Genomic DNA, 22,100 nt, shown 5'->3' on the forward strand with positions numbered 1-22,100 from the left:
CACTTAACTTCTCTGTGCCTCAGTTAAGACTGTGAGCCCCCCGTGGGACAACCTGATTACCTTGTAACCTCCCCAGCACTTAGAACAGTGCTTTGCACGTAGTAAGCGCTTAATAAATGCCATCATCATCATTATTATCATTATTAATGAGAGGTGGGTTTTTTTGGTTGTTTTCTTTTTTTTTGCCTTGCCCAGTAAACAGTTACACAAGAGTTCTCTGAGTTTTGGAAACGGTAGACCAGATCCGAATCAGGTTAGACAGTGGCTTCCAGAACACTTTTGATTGACAAATTGGACCAAACTAATTATCTTCCCTACTCTTTGCAATAAAGACAATTCAATCGGTGAGTGTGGACATCAACATATCGAGCACTAAGTTGGATGGATTCTATTAGTTCTCATTGAACTTCCTTCATTCCATCAGTGTTTCCAGTCGAACTGTCCATTGGAGTGCTGCCCTTTCCTCTCCAGGCTGGTCCTCCCCAGCGGCCCAACTGCATCCCCTTCCGTTTCTCTGCAAATGCCCATCATGGCCTTGCCACTCCCTGGCCTGGCAATGCTGCCCTTCTCGTCCTAGGGGGGCCCTGCTGCCCACCTCCCCTACCCCAACTGCCCCATCCCACTTTTTTAGGAGGCCCCAGAGGGAGAAGGTCACCATGGGTCCAGAGCAGCGGCGTCCAAGCTGGGTGCCAGGGAGGAGAACGGCAGCGGTACACAGCACAAGTAGCATCAGACACCTCCTCCTGCCCCTGCATGGCCAGGGCTCAGCAGCTTCTCCCAAGGCTGCCACTGTGGCCTCGTTCTCTCTCAGGCAGAAATGTAATAATAATAATAATGGCATTTATTAAGCGCTTCCTATGTGCAAAGCACTGTTTTAAGCGCTGGGGAGGTTACAAGGTGATCAAGTTGTCCCACGGGGGGTTCGCAGTCTTTATCCCCTGTTTTACAAATGAGGTAACTGAGGCACAGAAAAGTTAAGTGACTTGCCCAAAGTCACACAGCTGACAATTGGCAGAGCTGGGATTTGAACCCATGACCTCTGACTCCAAAGCCCGGGCTCTTTCCACTGAACCACGCTGCTTCTCCGTGTACTGCCTCGGTGCTCCAGTGTCACCGGAACAGATTGGATGCACCATCCCAGGGGCAAGCAGCAACAGGCAGAATTGTAATCTAGTGACCAATGGGGCCCTGGTGGAGCATCACCCCTGCTGGGGAATGCAGAGGCTCGGAAAGATGGCCACCAGTCTGGCTTCCAGAGGTGGCCGGTGAAACAGGCCCGAGCCAGGACATCTCCTGCGGCCGGCTGATCCTGCAGAGCCCAGGTGCCGAGGAGCGACCTAGACAAGTAATGGCAATAATAATCACTGGTCCCCTGGCCAGAGAGACACGGTGCTGCTGCCTCCCGGGTCCTAAATCGGATCTCCAAACTTGCTCCAGAGCAGAAGGTTCTCTGAAGTTCCCAGCAGCTACTTCCCCAGGAAGACCTGATCTGTAAGAGGAGCCAAGCATGGAGATGCTGCACCCTCCTAGTCCCCGAGAGATAACAATGCTAAACTCTTATCATGTTTAACATGCAGAATGGAAACGGCATCAGCTGTGTATTTTCTCTGCATTTATCTTGTGGACTTTGATGCCCAGGACCAGGACTGTGAAGCAGGGCATCCTCTCTGGATGTGTAATAATCAATCAATCAATCAATCAATCGTATTTATTGAGCGCTTACTGTGTGCAGAGCACTGTACTAAGTGCTTGGGAAGTACAAGTTGGCAACATATAGAGACAGTCCCTACCCAACAGTGGGCTCACAGTCTAAAAGGGGGAGACAGAGAACAAAACCAAACATACTAACAAAATAAAATAAATAATAAAATAAATAAATACATAAATAAAATAAAATAATAATCAAAGATTGCCCTTGCCTATCGGTATCCCATTTCTAGCCGGAGGGTTCTCTGCCGGCATTCATCAACAGTAGTGCCAAGGCCACTTTCTCTGCATCTTCTCTGTCCTTCTGGGCATCCCGAGAGTGTTTGCCAGCAGGAGACGAATCTACCTCATTTCTGAAAGAGATCCCCCCACCAGCCCAAGTTTATTTAAGAAGTGTAACAGTATATTTGTCCAATTTGAGGTGAGATCATTGTACATAACAAGGGAAAGACTGCAGCAAATCATTTTCAACCGATTTACATGTTTCCTGCTCAGACTTGTTTTCTTCCTGGAGGATTTAACAATTAGGCCCATGAATAGAAATGGGTAGGGTACACTTGGTTTTCATAGCTGTATTTTCATTAGCCACCAAACCAGCAATTGTTGAACTCTAAACACCATCAGATTTATTAATTAAGTAAATTGTGGCATCGATTTATCACCCACATTTTGACACCTTAGATATTTGAAGCATTCACTATTGTGGAGCAGAAAAAAAAACAATTTAGAGACACAGTTATACATCATGCGCAGGGGAAATGATGCTGGCATGTGGGAGGTTAATGGACGCACTTTAGATTTCTTTGCTTGATTTGCTGTTTTCTTTTTCATAACTCTAGGTAAACAGTTTATGCTGCCATTTAAGGCTCAGGTTAAGTGTAGTTGCAGGCTATTATACATCATTAGGGCAAATAATATTCAGCCATGGAAGAAAGATGGAAGCTTTTCACTTGTAGCCACTTGGACATTTCATTTGTCATCTGGTATGCCAGGGCAAAAATTAGTTGTGGCAGGCTCAGTATAATTTATAGCCTTGTACCCTGAAATTAAGCCATGAATCACACAATTTGGGCTGATTAGACTTGATACATTTTTTCCCGATGACATATTTGGTAAAACAATGTAGTTTATTCCCAACTTTCTCTCTCCGATCTGGCCATTCCTCACTGCAGCCTTGAACCTCACACCCGGCCCTTAATCACCGAGCGTCATGTGCCTGTGGTTTCCTCCTGAAGGTGCCCAAACCCTGGGTTGTCTGGTAGATTATGGAAATGGTCATCCTTCATTCTCCCGCCACTTCACGGTGAACTGCCCCTCCTCCCTCCTCACCTCCCTCCCTCCCGCACCACTGCCAACCGGAGCAATTCAGGGCCTTGACGTGGAAGTGCAGCGGGTGGTGATGGAGGGAGGCGGGACCATCGGATTGTGCCTCTGGCCCTGGACCTCTCTACCTGGTCAATAATGAATTTATTACTAATCAAAACCAGTAAGCCGAGAACGGTATGCATTTGTTTTTATATGGCAGCCGGCAGGTAGCCGAATAATAATGAAAAGGGAAGGAGGAGCCTGCGTCACGGCGGAGAAAGCAGTTGCGGCCATGGACTGCAGGGTCAGTGCCTGGGCGCCCTAACGGGGCACTGATCCTGGCCCCGGGAAGGCATTAGTAATGATGATCATACTTCACAGTGATAATAGTTGTGATTCTGTTAAGTGTCAAGCCCTGGGGTGGATCCAATGCAATCAGATACGACTCAGCCCCATCCCACATGAGGTTCATAGTCAAAGACAGAATGGTTATTCAATCCTCATTTTTCAGATGAGGAAACTGAGGAACAGAGAAGTTAAGCAACTTGCTGAACATCACACAGCCAGCAAGTGATGAAGCCAGGATTAGAACCCAGTCCTCCCGACTCCCAGGCTTGTGTTCTTTCCACTAGGCCACGCTGCTTCTCGCTCCATTAGAAAGGCTTCCAACCCCGAGTTTGAGAGTTCTGTTAGCCGAGATCCCCTATCGTGGAGATCATAGGGGAATAGGACCTCTCGATTTTGTGTCAGGAAGAGCAGTGCCCAGCTTGTCCCTTTCCCCGATTATTGCACAGGGGCAAGCTAATCACATAGGGGCGGGAGGTGTGCATTTTGCTGTTGTCCCCACAGAGTGTGGGGCCAGGTGGATTTCCTCCCGAGAAGCCCAGGCCCCCCCACCCACCTGACCGAACTGTGACAGGCCCCTCTTCCTTTAGCTCCTCGGCACCCAGCCAGACAGGGCTGCCAGAGCTGGCACCCAGGACACCAGGGAACCAACTTCCGCGGTGGCGGTGGTGAGGGGAGGTGCCTGAGAGGTGCCTGTTGCCAACAGACTGCGGGAACTTTGCCTTGAATTTCGATTCCAGCTTTCAGCAACGACGGTGGCCAGGGAATGGGTATACCGACTCTACCGTATTGTTCTCTCCCAAGCTCGGCACACAGTAAGCGCTCAATTAGTACCATCGTTGGATCGATCGATTGAGGAAACGGGGAGGTGCACGGTGGCTGGACGGGATTCTCTTCCAAAGCAGCGTGGCGGACCGGGAGGAGGGAGGGGTCGGCCCCACCCCGAGATGGTCTCGGTTCCGGCCAGGGCTCGGTGCTGCCGGTCGGGGCACGAGGCACCTGCAGGGAACAAGCCGCCTCATTCCCACCCAGGATGAGAAAAATGATTTAGCATCTGCCCTGGGAATTTCCCCGAGAGTTCTGCCTCAACTTTAAAAGTGGGTGACATTTGCGATTAAACCTTAACAAACGTTGTTTTAACTCGCCCGCAATGCAAGCTATTGACAACAAACGTCTCTCCCCTCAAAATCACAGCACCGCTCAGGCAGGCAATTTACAAAACTGACAAGGGAGGGCGGGCCTTTCCCCTAGGTGGATGCGCGCTGACTGATTAGCTGGTATTTTAACTTAGATTCGTGCAAATTACAGGCAGAGCAAACCCTGCAATTTATATGTACTTTAAAAGTGAAAGCTTTAATCCCATGATTCATGAAAGTAAAGTGGTAATAATTTAAGTACCATATTTTATTTATCCCTCAGAGTTGTCAGCTGATACCAGAAGTATTTCCACTATTTGGGGGCTGTTGCCTTTGGCCGCTAATTGCTTCTTAGGAAGTAAGAGGGAAATTGCTTGGGTAACGACAAGGATGCCTCTGGCAACGTCAAGCCAAGGCATCAATCAGTCCATCTGGGTAAAATCACAAGCTGACTCCGATAGTGCTAAATATTTATACTGTCAAATACACACAGACATCCAGATGAAAAGAGGCATTCATTAGGAATTCTCTGGCTTGTCAGTTTAAAGATGTAGATTAGACGAAAACCTCCCACCATGGTACTGAGTGCTCAGGAAAAGTCTATATTTAGCCGTTCTGAGCAATAAATATCATCATATTGCCTCATTTAGGTAAATAGAGAATAAATATTGTCAAGATGATCCAGCGATAATGTAAACAGATCCCTGTTCAGAGGCTGGTGACGGGGGTAAGTCCCGGGACATCGAGGGGCCGATGACGCTTTTCCTCCCCCGCTGTGATCACGGTGGGATCGGTGGACAGACACCTTCTGTGGGGGAAACCTGGAGGAAAACCAGGGCTCTGTTGGACTCTTTCATCCCAGAGGTGGTTTCAAGCCCTCCAGGAAAAAGAGTGTTCATTAGCATGTCGGTCATGATACCTGCCTCGACATTCCCGCAGAGCTGCCGTCGCGGGGAATGAAGCCACTTGTGACCCCGTACGGGCTGGGCCCGGCGTGTAATCAGGAGATCGGACCGAACGCATCAGCCAAAAGAGAGCATACAGCCCTGGGGTGGAGACACGATTCCAGCAGGGCACCGAGTTAATAGTCGAGCTGGGATTTCTTTTCTAGGACATTTATCGGCGATCGGACGGGGCCCCCGGGGCACGTCTCTGTTTGGAGAGACCGAGATCTGTTTCCTGACCAGGGGCTGGTCACAGGGGATGGTGGCAGTGCCGTGTGTTTGCTGTGGGCGTGTGGAAGCGGGGCCACCTTCTTCCTGCCACAGACCGTCTCAGAGCCACACTCGACGTTAGGGTTTTAGTTAATCACGCTGGGTGATTTTTTTGAGATTAATAATTAACATCTCTCTTTATAAAAAATATCCATAATTAATCAGCAAATCATAACGAGAAGACTAATTAACTTCAAGCTCAGATCTTAACAGAAAATCCATATTCCTCGCCGACATCATTAATTACTAGAGTAATCAAAGTTAGCGCCCATGGGACTCCACATCAAGCTTTGTGGGTTTATAAACTAAGCTGTTATCACGCAGGAGCGTTCAGAGGCGCTCCGGAGAGCGTTTCCAATTCCCGGCCTAGCCGAGTACACGTTGGGGCCCTTTCCGCCCTCCTGGAAACCCGCTCAGAGCCGTCCACCCTGGAAAGTGGTGAGGGTCCCCCCAAGAACAGCAGCTTTCCCCCTCCCCTGACACACACACGAACACGCACAGAGTCATTTCTTGGATGGGACCGTTTCAGAGGTCACCCACAAGGAGGTTGGGTTGGCGTCCTTTCCTCCCCGTGGCCCCGCGTCTCTACTCTGTGTCTTGGCAGCATGCAGGGCAGGCCCAGTGAGCAACAGACAGATGCAACAGATGCCAGCTTTGGGGCACCCCAGCGTTGTTTGTTTCAAAAAAAGAAGCCACCAAATGAAGCTCTTTCGATCCATGAGATGCAGTTGGAAAGCTCTTTGGCCCACTGGGCTAAGCCTTAAAAAAAAAAAACAACAAAACAGAGTGCCCCTGAGATGGTTAGATGCCAGTAAAATCCATCTTGAATTAACATGGAACCGGCACAAATAGGAAGTGGTTTCACTTGCCTTTTTAATAAACGGGACAGTGCCACTTTAACAAGCCGGAAGTCCCCCTGGAGTTGTCATTTAGGAGTTTAGGAGTTAAACATGCACCCAAATCCACATTTCAATTATTCTATCACCTAATCTTCCGAGCGCACACAGCCAGTGCTGTTCTTTTGTGTGGCAGCTGTAAAAAATCTCGAGCAATTTTTTACTGTCAAGAAAACTCTGAATAAATAGGGGCTGTTAACTTAGGCAGATATCTGAGGTTATTGGTGGCAATCAAGAACTCACAGCACTTCAACTAATGGGTTATGATGAGAAACTGTTCCTAATAGCCAGCTAGACAGATCTGAATATGAAGATTTCTATAATTTTGTTGTCAGCTTGTGATGTACTCTAGTGCTAATTATTTGGAACAATTATGTTTTCCTAATAACAAAAGAAGAAGCAGTGAATTAAGCAGGCTTACCTTCAGATCTTTAGATACCGGTTTAAATGCACTTGCCATTAAGAAATAACATTTCTCTCTGCCGTTCGGAGCCCTAATTATTTAAGATGCTTGTCTTTAACCATCTACTTCTGCCGCTTCTTTTAAGCACGTTCGACACGTCAGCTCTCGCTGACGACTTCAGTAACTGGTCTTTCGGCAGCCCTCGACTCCTGCCTGTACGTCCCATAGACTGCCTGCTTCATTTGGTTATTCCCAAACCATAATTAGTGCGGTAATTAACAGGCGGATCCTTCACAGGGAGAGACTGCTAAAATCATGGGACGTCTCTCATCACTCTTCCTGATGTGCGAGTGATAAAGAGAGCCGGGTTGAGGTGACACTGGGGTTGGATTTCTTGCACGTTAACCGTGCTGCAGGGAGATTCACGGGACCTCACTCTACTGAACGCTTCCTTTGGAAAAAAGGAATTAACCACACTGTTTCTGTAATGCAACTAGGTGTTATCCTGCATTTGCAACTGTCAAATCATTTGTTTTAAAAACTTTGCGTTTAATGGGTTATGAATGCTTGAAAATTTTGAATTTTTGCACCTTAACTCCTCGCCTGTTCCGCACCGGAGTCGTGAGGTCCTTGACAGCTGGGCAGCAAAGCAGTGAGAGCCTCTGTCCTGACAACTGGTTTCTGACTCCATCTGAGGGCTTTTGGTGTGGAGGCGGTTTTTGGTTGTTTTCTAATTGCAGTCCCAAGGCCGGGGGGCCCAGGCCCCACTCGGTTAGGTTTCCCAAGGGATCCTCGTAGCTTGGATCCCGGCTTCTCACAAGCCAGCCGGGCCACGGGTCGGTCAACGGGTCGGGCACCTTAATGAACCAGGATGCTGTCGGGGAGGGGAGCCTCGCCCTCCCCTGCCCCGGGGTGGCCACTGTGGTGGAGGCCGTCCTGTTGGCTTCTTCACCCCAAGCTTGGTGGGGAGTTTTGGCTTCCTTCAGACAGACCACTCCTCTCCCCTTCTTCCAAGCCCTACTAAAATCACATCTTCTCCAAGAAGCCTTCCCTGATTAACCCCTCTTCTCCTTCCTTCCTGAGTTGCCTAAGCACTCGAGTCTGGACTCCTTAAGCATTTTGAAACTCACCCCATCCCGACAGCACTCATGTACTTAACCTTATACTTTGCTGTTTCCTCCATCTGTGATTTCCTTTAGCATCTATCTCCCCAACGAGGCTGTAAACTTCTTGAGTGCAGGGATCTACCTACTCCATCCATTTTTTACTCTTCCAATGGCTTAGTCTGGTGCTCTGCACACTGTAAGTGCTCAAGAAATATGATTGATTGATTGGCAGGGCAGAGGCCTGCTAGCAAAGCCCTAGGGTAGTCAGTCTCTGCCCCCGCAGCCCCAAGGCTCTCAGAATGGACTGCTGTGGTCTCTAGGGTTGGGGAAGAGGCCAATAGGTGTACCTGTTCCTGGAGAGAATGGTGGCCATTGGGGCAGTATCTCCTCCTTATCCCTGTGCTTTCCAGCTGTTGTCCATCCTGCCACTCCCTGTTGGAGGCCTTGGCTTCAAGGCTCCCAATCAGCTCTCCCCCCACCTACTTATCCTCCCTTCTTTCCCACTATACCCCAGCTCGCATGTTTCTCTCCTCTCAGGCCAACCTACTCACTGTGCCTTGTTCTCAACTGTCTCATCACATCCTCTTTCTCACCCCCTGCCTCCTGCCTGGAACTCTTTTTCCCTTCACGTGCGACAGACTGCTGCTCTCTCTGTTTACAAGGCCCTTCTGAAATTATATCGCACTCAGGAGACCTTCCCCAGTGAATACTCGGGTACTCATCCTCTTCTTCCCTCCCGCCAGCTACAGCATTTATATCCATATCTTTAAACCTGGAATTTGTTTTAGTGCCTGCCTCCCCTGCTAGCTTGAAAGCTTCAGGAGGAGAGGGGTCGTGTCTACTAGCTCTTTGGTACTCTCACAAGCACACAGTGCAGTGCTCTGCTCTCAGTAGATTCTGTGGATTGATTGATTGATTGTGTTTGGCCCGAAGAGTGAGTACTTCAGGCAGCAAACCCTGAGAGCTGGCATGCTGATTCTGGTGATCCGGCCTGTCAATTGGCTGATCTGTGAGAGCCTTGGTCCACTCATTACCCAAAGCAGGTCATGTTTCTGGCCCAGGTAACCCAGGCAGAAGCGGGTCCAATCAAGGGCAGCTTGGGCTAGTCCTCTGGGCAGCCCTTACCTCAGACATTATGGAGTCTTCTACGTGTCATCCCAATTTACGGAGAACACTCTGCCACATAGCACTCGAGGGCTATCATCATTCATGGATGTGACATCACGGGATGCTAATTAACGGGCATTGTGTCACACTCGTGACTTATGAGTTTTTCAGCAGCTGTGGTTTCCTCCAGTAGAAGCTTCCACAGCCCCTGACAAGGGGTAGCGTGGGGAGGGCTGTCCCGGTGAGTGTGATCAAAGCCCACTCCCAAGCCACTAGGAGAGCAGCAGCCCCGGGAGTGAACAGAGAAATCTTCCCCTCACCTTCACCCCAGTAGCAAACAAAAGTTGCAGAGAGAGAAATGCCCAGCGGAGAAATGGCTCCACGCAGGTACCTGTGGCAATTGGCTCCTCTGCCCAAAGAAGCATGGTCAGAAGTGTGGGCCTGAGGATCAGATCTCCAAATGCGTAGGGGATGGGGTGGGGGCGTGAATGTATGCGCACTCTTGGAAACTGCCACCTTGGAGGCAGGCTGCACTGGCCTCAGGTGGCTCTCCCATTGTCATCAGCATTCCCCGAGGCCACTGAAGTCACTGAGTGGTCATTCCCAGTGGCTTTCATTTGCTTTTACTGCAACCTCTGAAGAATGCAGCGATATCAGATGCTTTGCCAAAGCCACTCGCGGATTGAAACTGCCAGAATCGTGGCCCTCCTGCCCAGCCCCACCCCCTCACCCACCTGGAAAGGACCTCTTGGTCATGAGCATTAGCCTGGGGCTCCTGGGGCAGCCCTGTGTATGGACAGCGGTGACGGTGGCAGCCCAGAGAGCCGTGGGAAGTGAAATGATGCCAAGTGACCACCACTGTCACAGCCATCTAGTGGGCACGTTTGGCCAAAATGCAGCAACAGCAGCAGCTCAACGAAAACTTCATCATTATGCAAGGAAACATCTCTGCTCTCCAGGGCTGCCTGTTTCTGCCCCTAGCCTGCCCTGCTCAGACTCTCTGCCTCAACCCCACCTCTAGCCGGCCCGGTGGCTCAGGGCCATTGTTCTTCACTGTGGCCCACTGACCCGGTCCCCCTCGAGAAGCAGCATAGGTCCCCTCCTCTCAAGCAGTCGCCCGAAACCACTCGGCCCCTCGGAGCCAACCTTCTGGGATCTAGGCTGGGCTGGGCCACAAGGGCTGGAGGTCTGGCACAGAAAGGCAAAGGCAAGTTGTTTGCCTGCGGGTCGCCATGGTGGGAAAAAACGTTCAGAATCTGGATCAAGAACACTGTTGGACTTTCAACTGTGGGGCGGCACCGGGGCGACGGATCTTGTCTTCAGGGTTCATCCTGGAGCCTTACGTAGGCCAGACCAGGACAGCGAATTGACCCGGGCACCAGGAGGCAAGAGGCTGGGGAGAGGAAATGTCTCCTTGAGCAACAGTCGCTCTCTTGGCTCTGCTTAGCGTGTTGCACATTAATGGGTTCGAATTTCTCTAATTAATTATGGACATATTGGGTCCACCCTCCCAGCCGACGTTGTGGGTGGCGAGTATGGGTGCCCAGAGCCTCTTTACCATAGATGCCTGGGCCTCTAGCCGGTGGTGGGATTAGGCATCATCACCGTTCTCTGGGGCTCACACCTCAACCAGGCCCGGGGGGTTGGGAGGCTGGTGAGACTGGCCTGGTGCTGGGTGAGGCAGGGGTCCCATCCTGCTTGCCGGGAGCGCTGGCCCAGGGCCCTGCCAGAGGGGCGAGGGTCCACTCTGCAATCTGAGGTCCTTGGGGCAAGGGCCTGCAGCAGGACGGTGGCAAGAACCCCCCTGGGCTCGGGGCCCGCGGCAGCCCTCGGTCTCCCTTACCCAACAGGCAGTGCCTGTTGTACTTTGTACTTCCCAAGCGCTTAGTACAGTGCTCTGCACATAGTAAGCGCTCAATAAATACGATGGATGATGATGATGCCTGCGAGAGGAGAGCTGGGTGCCATTCCGGGGCTTTGCCACGGAGACCCCGTTCTCTGCAGCTGGAGCCCGGGCCAGAAGCTCTCGGGGAGGCACCTTCAGCCTTGGCTTCCGGTCACAGTCTCACCGACTGGCTGCCTCAGGGATTCAGGAAAAGGAGGTGTCCCTTTGTCTCCCCCTCTTCCATCCTGAGTCCACTTTCCACTAGGCTGCGCCACCTCCCCGAAAGCCGATCCCTTCCCGGTTCTGGGCCCAGAGGGCCGGGCTGAGTCAGAGCCAAGTCTCGCCCCCGCCCCCCGCCTACTCTCCCCATGACTCTGACTCCTAACACCCTGGCACAGCCACGTTCCCCGGGCTCGTGTAGCACCCTCCGCCCCGCGACCGTCGGGCAGGGAGGAAATTGAATCGATCTGGTCTTTTAAGGGCACCGGGGTGAGAGGCCCCACATTTTCATAAACTCAAATGAATATTTCAGTTTGACAAACAGAACACATCCCGCTCTGGTATGAAGTGTGGAGGAAATTGCTGCATGTCAGTGTAATTTTAATTAAATTTCCCTCAGTGGTTTATGTTCCAAACCTTTCTCTGTGTCTCCCCAGTGCTCGCTGGCTCCTCGTGTCGGAGGCAGCAGGGACTGGCCGGTTCAGCGATTCCCCTGCTCTCTCGGTTCTCCGTTTCCTTACCTTGGGCCCTTTGGGCCTGACCCTGCAAAGATCAGCACTGTGGGTCAGGTGTCGGCTTCCTGTGGTCCTTTATGCCGGACTGGCTGGGTATCAAACGGGCGGCAGAGGTAGCCAGGAGGATGGGCAGCTGTCGGCTGGGGTTGGTGGGGCTCCGTCAGAGCCCGCCAGCCACCCGGGCGGCCAGTGGAGGACAGAGCCCTTGCCTCAGTGCCCTTGATTGGCCGTTTGATGCTGCGCTGGGCTGCGCCTCGGAGAACTCATCACGATACTTTGGTTTGGCTTTTACCCAGCGCCTGGGAGGAACTCCAGCACCCAGCAGGGGTTGACAGAAACTTTATCCTGGACCCGCTGGCCCAGTTGAACGATAAGCTACATTTGGCCACCCAGGAGTTTGACTTCTAAATGAAACTCCAGGGTCCACTCCGACATCCCCACTATTCATTCCCCCCCGGCCCTGGCCCAGGCCCAGAGTGGTACAAAAATGAAAAAGGTGGTGGGGCGGCCTGCAGCTGGAGCTGGGCATGTACCTCCTGGTTTCCCACACCAGTTGAGAGGTCACCAGGCTGGAACCTTCCTCTCCCTCCCCCCTCTCTGCCGTCCGTCTAGACCTTAAGCTCACTGTGGGCAGGGAATGTGTCTGCTATGTTGTTATGTTGTGCTCTCCCAATCGCTTAGTACAGTGTTCTGCACACAGTAAGTGCTCAATAACTATGAATGACTGACTGGCTGACATGGTGGCATGCTTGCAGCATGTGGGCTGCGGGGCACTAACAATAATAATAATAATGGTATTTGTTAAGCACTTACTATGTGTGAAGCACTGTTCTAAGCACTGGGGGGACACAAGGTGATCAGGTTGTCCCACGTGGGGCTCCCAGTCTTAATCCCCACTTTACAGATGAGGTAACTGAGGCACAGAGAAGTTAAGTGGCTTGCTCATGGTCACACAGCTGACAAGTGGCGGAGCTGGGATTTGAACCCATGACCTTTGACTCCCAAGCCTGTGCTCTTTCCACTGGGCCACGCTGCTTCTCCCAGTGGTGCGGGGGAGTCACATCCTCCCCCAAAGGGCTTTCCTCAGCACCATCACTTTCTTGCATCTCCTCCTGCCCTGTTTGTACCTGTCACTTGTGTTTCTCCTTGCAGCCCCTGAGTCTTAGTCAAACAGCATCCAGAGGGTGGAGATGGGTGACGGCCAGCTGGCTGTAAATAGCGTTGAAGGCACCATACTGTTCTCGCCATGATTGGACTGGGGGCAGGGGAATTGGTGGGGGCAGAATAAGCCCCTTGCAGATGCGCCGGCACCGAATATTGGGTCCAGTTGTATGGCGTTTGCGTTGGCGTTTCTGTACACCTTGGTCCGGATGAGCTTTCGTATTCCAACAGAGCCCAGGGAGCAGAACTTTCTGCCGTTGGTTTGTTAGCATCTCTTCAGCTTCGTTCGGCCAGCAGTGACCCCCGGTCCAGTCTTTAAACATTTTCAATTTACAGACACGAGCGTGTTGGCTGTCTTGGGATCTCATTGTTTTGACGAGGTCAGTCCTGAACAGTTGTGCCACTAGAAAGATGGCCGGTGTGCCCTGCTTGACCCAGCCAGCTCGATAGGAAAGTAGCAGAGATGAACCCAGAACGCACCGTTCATTTTAATATTTATGGAAGAAATTCACATTGTTTTAAGTGTACACAAGCAGCTGCTGTCATTTGGCTTTGAGCAGATGTTAGACCTCCAAAAGCTTTGCTGATAATTAAAATACTAACAGTTAGTGTTCTACCCAGCTGCAGGTTCTGTTTACTGTAAATTTGATTTTAATGGCGCCTCTGTGCAATGATCGAAATGCGGTTTGTTTTTCACCACACATACCAAAGTGTCTGCAATGAAGACAAACAGCCATTTCCCTTAATTTCCTGTGAAAAGAGAGGATGATACTGTATCGTGGCTTAATTTTATAAAAATAATGCAAATCTGACTGGAAAGGTGAAAGGGGATGTATTTCTAGGGTTAACCCTAGAAAATGGATGTAAGCAAATGCCAAATTTTTCACATTGGCGTTTTCAAGTCATCCCATCACGGGGAACTGGGAGGAGGTTTTTTTGGTTTTCACGCTCCTGACATTGGGCCCTGTCTGAGGAGCCAGGGTTTCAGCTGTGTTCATGGTTCCCAACGGGATGTCCTGCAGACCCCAACTGCCTGGGGTGGCTTTCATGAGGCCAGATTCCCTGAACACAGACACGATAACAAGCAGACTAATGGCCAAGATTTAGAGTTCCTGGTGTAATGGACAGTGCACTTAGGAAATAAGTGATACTCTACTGGGTGCCTGCTGTGTGCAGAGCACTGTGCTGGGAACCTGTTGTGTATGGAGCATTGTCCTGGGAGTCTACTTAGTGCAGAGCACTGAATCGAGTGTCTGTTGTGTGCAGATCATTGTACCGACTGAGGTTGCTGTTATCTTGCTGAACCAAAGGACTGTAAGTGGGCACAGCTCCCCTTCCCCCTGGACCTTCAGGCTGGAAAAATGCAGTTCCCGAGGGCAACTTAATGCCGATCTCTCTAGATCTGGGACTCCATACGCATAATTGCACAGCCGAGGTTCTTAGTCACAGTCGGGGTGGGCAGTGACCTATCTGGGATGGCCGAGCCTGGACCTGAAGAAAGCGAAGAATGTGGAAGGGTCTTGATTGGAATGGATTAGGGTGGGGCCTGTGTCTTCAGGGATGGGTCCCATCATCTTTGCCGTTGTCGACAGTAGCCCGAGTACCGATGGTATTGGAAGGAAAAGGAACACTGCAGGCAGTTTCCGCCTTGGACTTCCATAGGCAGTATGGGGTTTGGACCCCTGGGTTCCCCCCACGAAAGGGCTTCCCCAGAAGCTGTGGTCTCCTGTCAGCAGGAAAGTGTTTTTCTTGCTCTCCTGGGAACTCCCTGGAGTTCAGACCAGTTCCCAAGGTGAACATTCCCAGCCCACAGTCCGGGCCGGGAGTCCGATATGATGCCACAGGCTCGTTGGCTGTTCTGTCAGGAATGGACAGAGCCACCGCGGGCCATTTTGGGTAGGATTGAACTACATAAGTCCCAGAAACGGGGGCACAGAGATAGCCACCAAGCTGCCCTGTCTTCCCATTTGGGGGAAGGGTGGAAAACAACATGCGTGCAGCTTGGGGCTCCTAGCCCCTCAAATCATCCCCACTTCCCTAACCCCTGGGGTCCCGTGCGTGGTGATACCCCTGACTCCCCTCAGCCTTGAACATGACAAGTTGAGAGGAGGCACCCGCTTCCCATTGTCTCACCTGGTTCTGACGGTGCGGGCGGGAGTGTGCTGTACCCCTCCAGAGGACTGTGCCTCTGGACCTCGCCAGTTGGCCCCGCCAACCCTCCCCTCCCGGACTATCACCCCTGGCTTCAGACCCAGCCCCGGACCAGGCTTCTTGGCGGGAAAAACTGCTGGGACAAACCAGAGCAGGAAGTTCTCTAAGGTAGCGGGGCACGCAGGATGCACAGTTAAGTTAGTGAGCCTCCCCTAGGGTGCTGAGCTGCTGTAGCACGTGCACACACCTCCCAACCAGGCAGCCCGGCTGCTGCCACCGAACCAACTCCCTTGTCGTTGCTCCCAAACTGAACAAAGGTGACCAGCCCAATTAATGCTCTTAATATGACTGGCGACATGATTGGAGGCCGCAGGATGAACTGATCCCATGCTTAAAATTTCTCAAGAGTTGTATTTCACTGAGGTTCACTTTCTCATCCTCCGACTCGCTCGTGAGAAAACGAAGGTCGGGGGACATTAAAACATGGGCCCGGTTTACTAGCATAGTCTGGGGTGAATGCTGTTTCACCATAATAGACCTCAAGCATGAGCCTTTGTCGTTAAAAATCACACCTGGCGGAATGATGGCGTCCGTCTCCGGGGAGTGCCGTGCCACCAAGGGCGGATGACACCTCAGACGAGGCCCCCATCATCATCATCAATCGTATTTATTGAGCGCTTACTGTGTGCAGAGCACACAGATGGGAAGAGCCCCGGCTCTGCCTATGCCCCAGTTCCCATCTCCTTCCCTGATGTTGCTCCGCGGCCCACAGCGGGGAACCTTGCCTAGGAGGCTCCTCCACCTTCACCTTGCCCGGGGCGGCCATAGCGACAACGTCGGGAGAAGCCGGCCGGCGGGCAGCGAGCCGTCCCCAGAGCCGCCCCCGTCCCCCACGCACCGTGCCGCTCGGCCCGCGGCAAGCCTTTCTGATGCCGTCTTTATCTGCTACACGAGGCGTGAAATCTACTTTCTGTTTCAGAACTCCGGTGACCTCTGAACCCTCTGGTGGAAACACAATGTGACCTTTCTGTTGTCAGCGGCTTTCATTCTCTTGAAAATTCCATGAATTTTTATTACAAGTTTTTTTAAACCGAGCTGAGGCTTCAACAAATTACTTGACACCGATGAGATGAAGTTGTTGAAGTAGTGTTAGATAAGTTTTACAGCCGGCTTGCGTGCCGCACAGAACAAAGTCAGCGTCCGACAATGTCATACCCCAGTAACTGCTGAGCCTACTATTGGATAAATACATCATTTTATGGAACATTGATTGTTCTATAAACCCAATGGAGTATTATGCTCTATGATCAAACCATTTAGATTGTGTGTAGAGCACAGAAAATGCCATATTCAGGATGGTACTAAAAGTGCCATTTGTGTATTTTATGGATGTCATTACAGGGGAAACTTCTCTCTGTAGGCCCTGTTTACTACAAAATTTTTTAGTCTGTAATGACATTTTTCATTCACAACGTATGCTTTCAGAAGAGGGGGGGCCTTGTTTTATTTGTTTCATTCGAGTTTACTGCACAAATTCTGTACATTTTAATTAAATGTAAGCTTAACAAAAGCATAAGGTATTTATTCGGTGGGAAAAGATGATGACAGTAGCGAAAGGATCGAGTGTGTGCGTGAGCATGCGCGCACACATACATACATACATACACACACATATATATATATATATATATATCCTGGCAGGAAGGATTCAGGTACTGAACTAAGTGTGAGGCATCCCAAAAGCCTAGGGCATGTCCGTTCAGGCTCAGCCTCATCCATCCACCTCCAGTCAGCACCAACCACATCCTGCCAGGGCCCACCATGCCCAGCCATTTCCAACTACGTGCCATGCCCATCCACATTCAGCCGTGCCGATTTCCCGATGGGTTCAGGGATGGCATCTGATGGACGTGCAGCAAGCGGGGGCAGAGACACTGGATTCGTGAGCAGAGCAGTGCCCTGCGCAGCTGGGCAGTTTGGATGCCATTCAGTGCAGTTACCACAGGATGAAACCACCTCCCCGGGCTTCCCGGGTTTAACCCCCCCACCCAGCTAGTCAGCCAACCAGTCCAGATCCGGGAATGCCGCCTGGACTGGCTAGGCAGATTTTCCAGGGAAGCCCAGGAAAACTCAGGGCCTCCGACATGGAATCCCCCACACCCTTCCTTGGTGCGCGCCCCGGGCAAAGGCAGAGGGCTAGTCGTGGGTTCACATCAGTGTAAATGACACTTGAACTTCTCCACATTAATTCATTAGGGTGGGAACGGAGGAACCTTCAGAGGGGGAATCTTTTACAGTCTGATTGAGGCCGTTCCATTTTATAGGGCCATTTTTCAAAGCAGCTCTGACAGCACTCCAACTTATTCAATTGCTGAATCAAAGGCGGGCCTCCCGACACCTTTATGAACTGTGGTGGAGGGGCTGAGGGGTCTGGGCTGAGGAATGGTACTGGGGGGCCAGGCTGGGGTCAGCTGCGGTTACCCCGGACGTTACTTATTAGACCAGCAAGAGGCTGAACTGGCCTGGGGTCCCCAAGGGATCCGATGCGCCGGACAGTTGAGGCAGGGCTCCTGCCCCATGGACAGTCCTCCCTGGTGACTCGGCGTGAGTCCGGAGAGGACTGGTTCTGGAATGACCCTTGAGGGCGGGAGCCCTATGGCCCCACCTGAGGAAGAAGGTGCCTGGAAGCTGGAGTCCCCTAGACTGTAAGCTCCTTGTGGCAGGGAACGTGTATTCCAACTCTAATATTATTAATTAATTAATTAATTAATATTAATATATTTTAGACTGTGAGCCCACTGTTGGGTAGGGACTGTCTCTATATGTTGCCAATTTGTACTTCCCAAGCGCTTAGTACAGTGCTCTGCACATAGTAAGCGCTCAATAAATACGATTGATGATGATGATGATAATATACTGTACTCTTCCAAGCGCTTAGTACAATACTCTGCACACAGTAAGCCCTCAATAAATACCATAGATGAGAAGCAGCGTGGCTCAGTGGAAAGAGCATGGGCTTTGGAGTCCGAGGTCATGGGTTCGAATTCCGACTCTGCCACATATCTGCTGTGTGACCTTGGGCAAGTCACTTCACTTCTCGGAGCCTCAGTTACCTCAGCCCCACGTGGGACAACCTGATCACCTTTTATCCCCCGCCCCCCCGCGCTTAGAACAGTGCTTTGCACATAGTAAGTGCTTAACAAATGCCATCAATATTATTATTATTATAGATGGATTAATTGATTGGAGGCTGCACACAGAGGGTACAAACTCCAGTGCTCTGTACACAACAAATGTTCAATACAGTGCTCTGCGCACAAATGCAAATAGAGAAGCAGTGTGGTCTGGTGGTTACAGCACGGGCCTGAAAGTCAGAAGGACCTGGGTTCTAATCCTAGCTCCACCACTTGTCTGCTGGGTGACCTTGGGCAAGTCACTTCACCTCTCTGGGCCTCAGTTACCTCATAACAATAATAATAAGGCTCTGCCACTTGTCAGCTGTGTGACTTTGGGCAAGTCACTTAACTTCTCTGGGCCTCAGCTCCCTCATCTGTAAAATGGGGGTTAAAACTGTGAGCCCCCCCGTGGGACAACCTCATCACCTTGTAACCTCCCCAGCGCTTAGAACAGTGCTTTGCACATAGTAAGCGCTTAATAAATGCTATCATCATTATTAAGAATAATAAGGGCATTTATTAAGCGCTTGCTATGTGCAAAGCACTGTTCTAAGCGCTGGGATTAAGACTCTGAACCCCGTGTGGGACAGGGACTGTATCCAACCTGATTAGCTATATCTGCCCCAGCAGTTAGTAGAGTGCCTGGTACATCCTATGCACTTAACAGGTACCTTAAAAAAACCAATGCTCAGTACAGTGTTTTGCACAGAGTGGGCACCCACTAAAGTGATCTGCAAACGAGTGCTCAGTACAGTGCTGTGCACTGAGTGGGTGCCCAGGACAGTGCTCCGATCCCGGGGACTCACGGTACTCTATACGTACTCCCTGCGTCACTCAGTCCTGTGGAAGGTGGTGATCGGTGCTTTGGCAAGTCCCCCATGGAGCTGGTAGGCTTGGGAGTAGAGTACAGAGCCATGAGCCTGATCTAACAGTTGTTTTCTCTTCTAGGGATCGTCTCCAAGTCCTACGAGTGCCGCCTAAAGGGGCAAGGGGCCACCTTCGTGGAGACGGAGCGCCCCTTCACGGCCGCAGCCCCCGCCGAGGAGTCTCCGGTCCGAGAGAGACCGTCCCCGGGTGGCCGCCGGCACCCCGCAGAACCGGTGCAGCAGGTCATCATCATCCACGGCTACGACGGGGACCTGGCCGTGGACGCATCCGTGGAGGAGACGGCGGCCGCCACGCTGCAGACCCTGGCCCTGGCCGGCCAGGTGGCCCGAGTGGTGCACATCACAGAGGACGGCCGGGTCTTCGCCGCCGGCCAGAATGGACCCCAGCTGAGTGCCGGGCTGCCACACCAGGTCCTGACCGAACAGCTGCCTGACGGGGCCACCCGTGTGGTGGTGCTGGAGGGGCCGGAGGAAGGCCTGGAGGATGAGGTCACTCCCCTCGGGGCCGGACTGGAGCGGGCGACGGGGCAGGGGTCCCCGGGCCCCTCGGAGGCCGGCCCGGCCCCTCAGGACGCACCGTCGGCCCTGGACGCCCTGCTGTGTGCCGTCACCGAGCTGGGGACCACGGTGGGACCCGGGGGTGAAGCCCTGCCTGGCTCTGCCCCGAAAGACCTGATCCTCCAGGTGCCTGGCCAGGAGGCGGCCGACGAGCCCGGGAGCCCGCACCTGCCACCCTTCCCCGGGGCCCAGGAGCTGGAGCCAGGGGCAGTGCCCGTGGACGTCCCAACCCAGCTCGGGCCCCTGCCCGCCCTCCCCACGGTCACGCTGGACCGGAGCCATGTGGCCTTCAAGAAGATGGTCCAGGGAGTCCTGCAGTTGGCCATGTGTGGCCCGGAGGCGGCCGACCAGCTGATGAAGGACGGTGTCACTCAGTTCATCGTCAACGAGGAAGGCACCGTTCACATGGTGGCCAGCGACGGGGCCCAGATCATCATGCAGGGCCCGGTCCCCGACGCGCTGGGCCTGCCAGCCGAGCACCTGGACCTCATGGGCTCCGGCCGGGAGATCTCCCAGATCATAGTCACGGAGGAACTGGCCCAGGCCATGGCGCATGAGTCCGCCGGCGGCTTCGCCGAGGGCACGACCCATTACATAGTTACCGAGCTGCCCCAGGTGCCGGGCGACGGGGAAGGGGCGTCAACTGCGGCAGTGTACTCCCATACGGTCATCGAGGCAGCCGAGTCCCCAGACTCTCTGAGCACTGCCGCTGCCCCAACCGGGGAGCAGCTGACCAGCATGGTCATCTACACCCAGGGTAGCCCACAGGAGCAGTGAAGGCACCCACGGGAGCCCTAAGAAGATAGCCCTTTGGGGACGGGGGTCACGGGTGGGAATCCTGACCTGGACTTTGACAGCTTGACACAGGCAGAGATGAAAATAGCAGACACACACACCCCCACACACGCACATGCACATATGCACAGTATGTGGGCAGTCGGCCCCTGACCTTCCTCTGTGGAACCTTCAAGGTGGGGACAACAGAGCTAACACCAAAACCCCTCTGGTGCCCTGTGCCAGGGGTGAGAGCGGCCCTGGGAGCCGGGCACCAGAGCCCAGGAACTTTATGAGCCACCAAGGCCCTTGTGGCTGTAAAAGCAAGGGGACAGTGTGGCTGGCAGGGTGTCCAGCCCCCGGAGAAGACCTCCCGGCAGAGTCAGGCGGAGGTTGTCCGTTCAGGAAATTGGCCGACTGCTTCCTGGCTGCCCATTGGCCGGGCCGGGTGTCCCCCTGGCCCTTCTGAGGGAGCACGACTTCGGGCCCTCCAACATTTTGTGTCTGGAAGCCAAGCAGGTGAAGCCCCACCCTGGACTTCTGGACATTTCTGCTGTGGCAGCCCAGCAGTGATCTCAGCCAACAGTCTTGCACCGCGGTGGGAGGTGGTAGCACCGTTTGAGACCTATTAGGAGCCCCACATCGCTCCCTGCAATTCCGTCTGGTCTGTCGGCCCCCACAACGACCCTCCCGGTGACCACGATGACTCGTGGCACTGTCCCACGCCGGGTTTTGGGAGACCTCCGCGGCTGCGGTCTGGAAAGCGCCCCGGCTCCATCCCGGAACAGTGGGTCTGCAAAGGGCAGAGACCCGCACCTGCAACTTAACTGTCATACCTTAAAAGTCTGTATATCGGTTGTGAAATTTGAAACCGTAATGTCAATATCTTGCTTTTTTATGAATAGCTCTTCGTACAAACATTACTTTTGCACACTCGCTCTGTGACTGAAACGCCACGGAGGTGCTGACGGTAACGAGGCGGGAAGGTGACCCTGCCTCTGCTGCTCTGGCCAGACATGGATGCCGGTGGTTGGGGCCGACTACGGCCATGGGCCCGGAGAACCCGCCCTCCCCTAGACAGGGGTACGTGGCCGGCCACCTGGGTCCCAACCCGGGGGAGATCCTCGGGGCCACGGCTGCTTCTGTTGGCTCCGGTTGTCGTCTTCCCCAATAAAGCGATAGCAGCATTGCAGCGGCGCTCTTGGTCTCTTATTGGAGCAGCTGCAGACGGGGCAGAGTCTGGGCACACATGGGCCGCAAACAGGGAGAAGGAGGGCCTAGGGCAGGGCACATCCAAAGTGTGGGAGGGCCACGAATCAGGGTGTGGATGGAGTGCCGGCCAAAAGCTGGTCTCTGGGCCGAGTGCTGGGGGGCCGTCTTTTCTCCTCTTCCTTCTTGGCGGACAGAGACTGAATGATTCAGCATCAACCACGGTCCCTTCTCACTCTCTGGATCTTTTGAGTCATTCATTCATTCAATCGTATCTATTGAGCACTTACTGTGTGCAGAGCACTGTACTAAGCGCTTGGGAAGCGCTTCCTCTCCCCCTCGTCCC

At 52.7% G+C, this 22,100-nt stretch overlaps 1 protein-coding gene across 1 annotated transcript in view; it reads left to right on the forward strand.

Moving 5' to 3' along the window:
• ZNF407 (zinc finger protein 407) overlaps window positions 1–21,721 on the forward strand; it is a 258,339-nt gene extending 236,618 nt beyond the window's left edge. The window contains exon 8 of the mRNA XM_038771411.1: window positions 19,275–21,721. Coding sequence (XP_038627339.1) covers window positions 19,275–20,548 — 1,274 coding nt within the window. The 3' untranslated portion in view covers window positions 20,549–21,721. The remainder of the gene's footprint in view (window positions 1–19,274) is intronic.
• Window positions 21,722–22,100: the final 379 nt, after the last annotated feature.

Source organism: Tachyglossus aculeatus, chromosome X2, assembly GCF_015852505.1.
Source record: "Tachyglossus aculeatus isolate mTacAcu1 chromosome X2, mTacAcu1.pri, whole genome shotgun sequence".
NCBI lineage: Eukaryota > Metazoa > Chordata > Mammalia > Monotremata > Tachyglossidae > Tachyglossus > Tachyglossus aculeatus.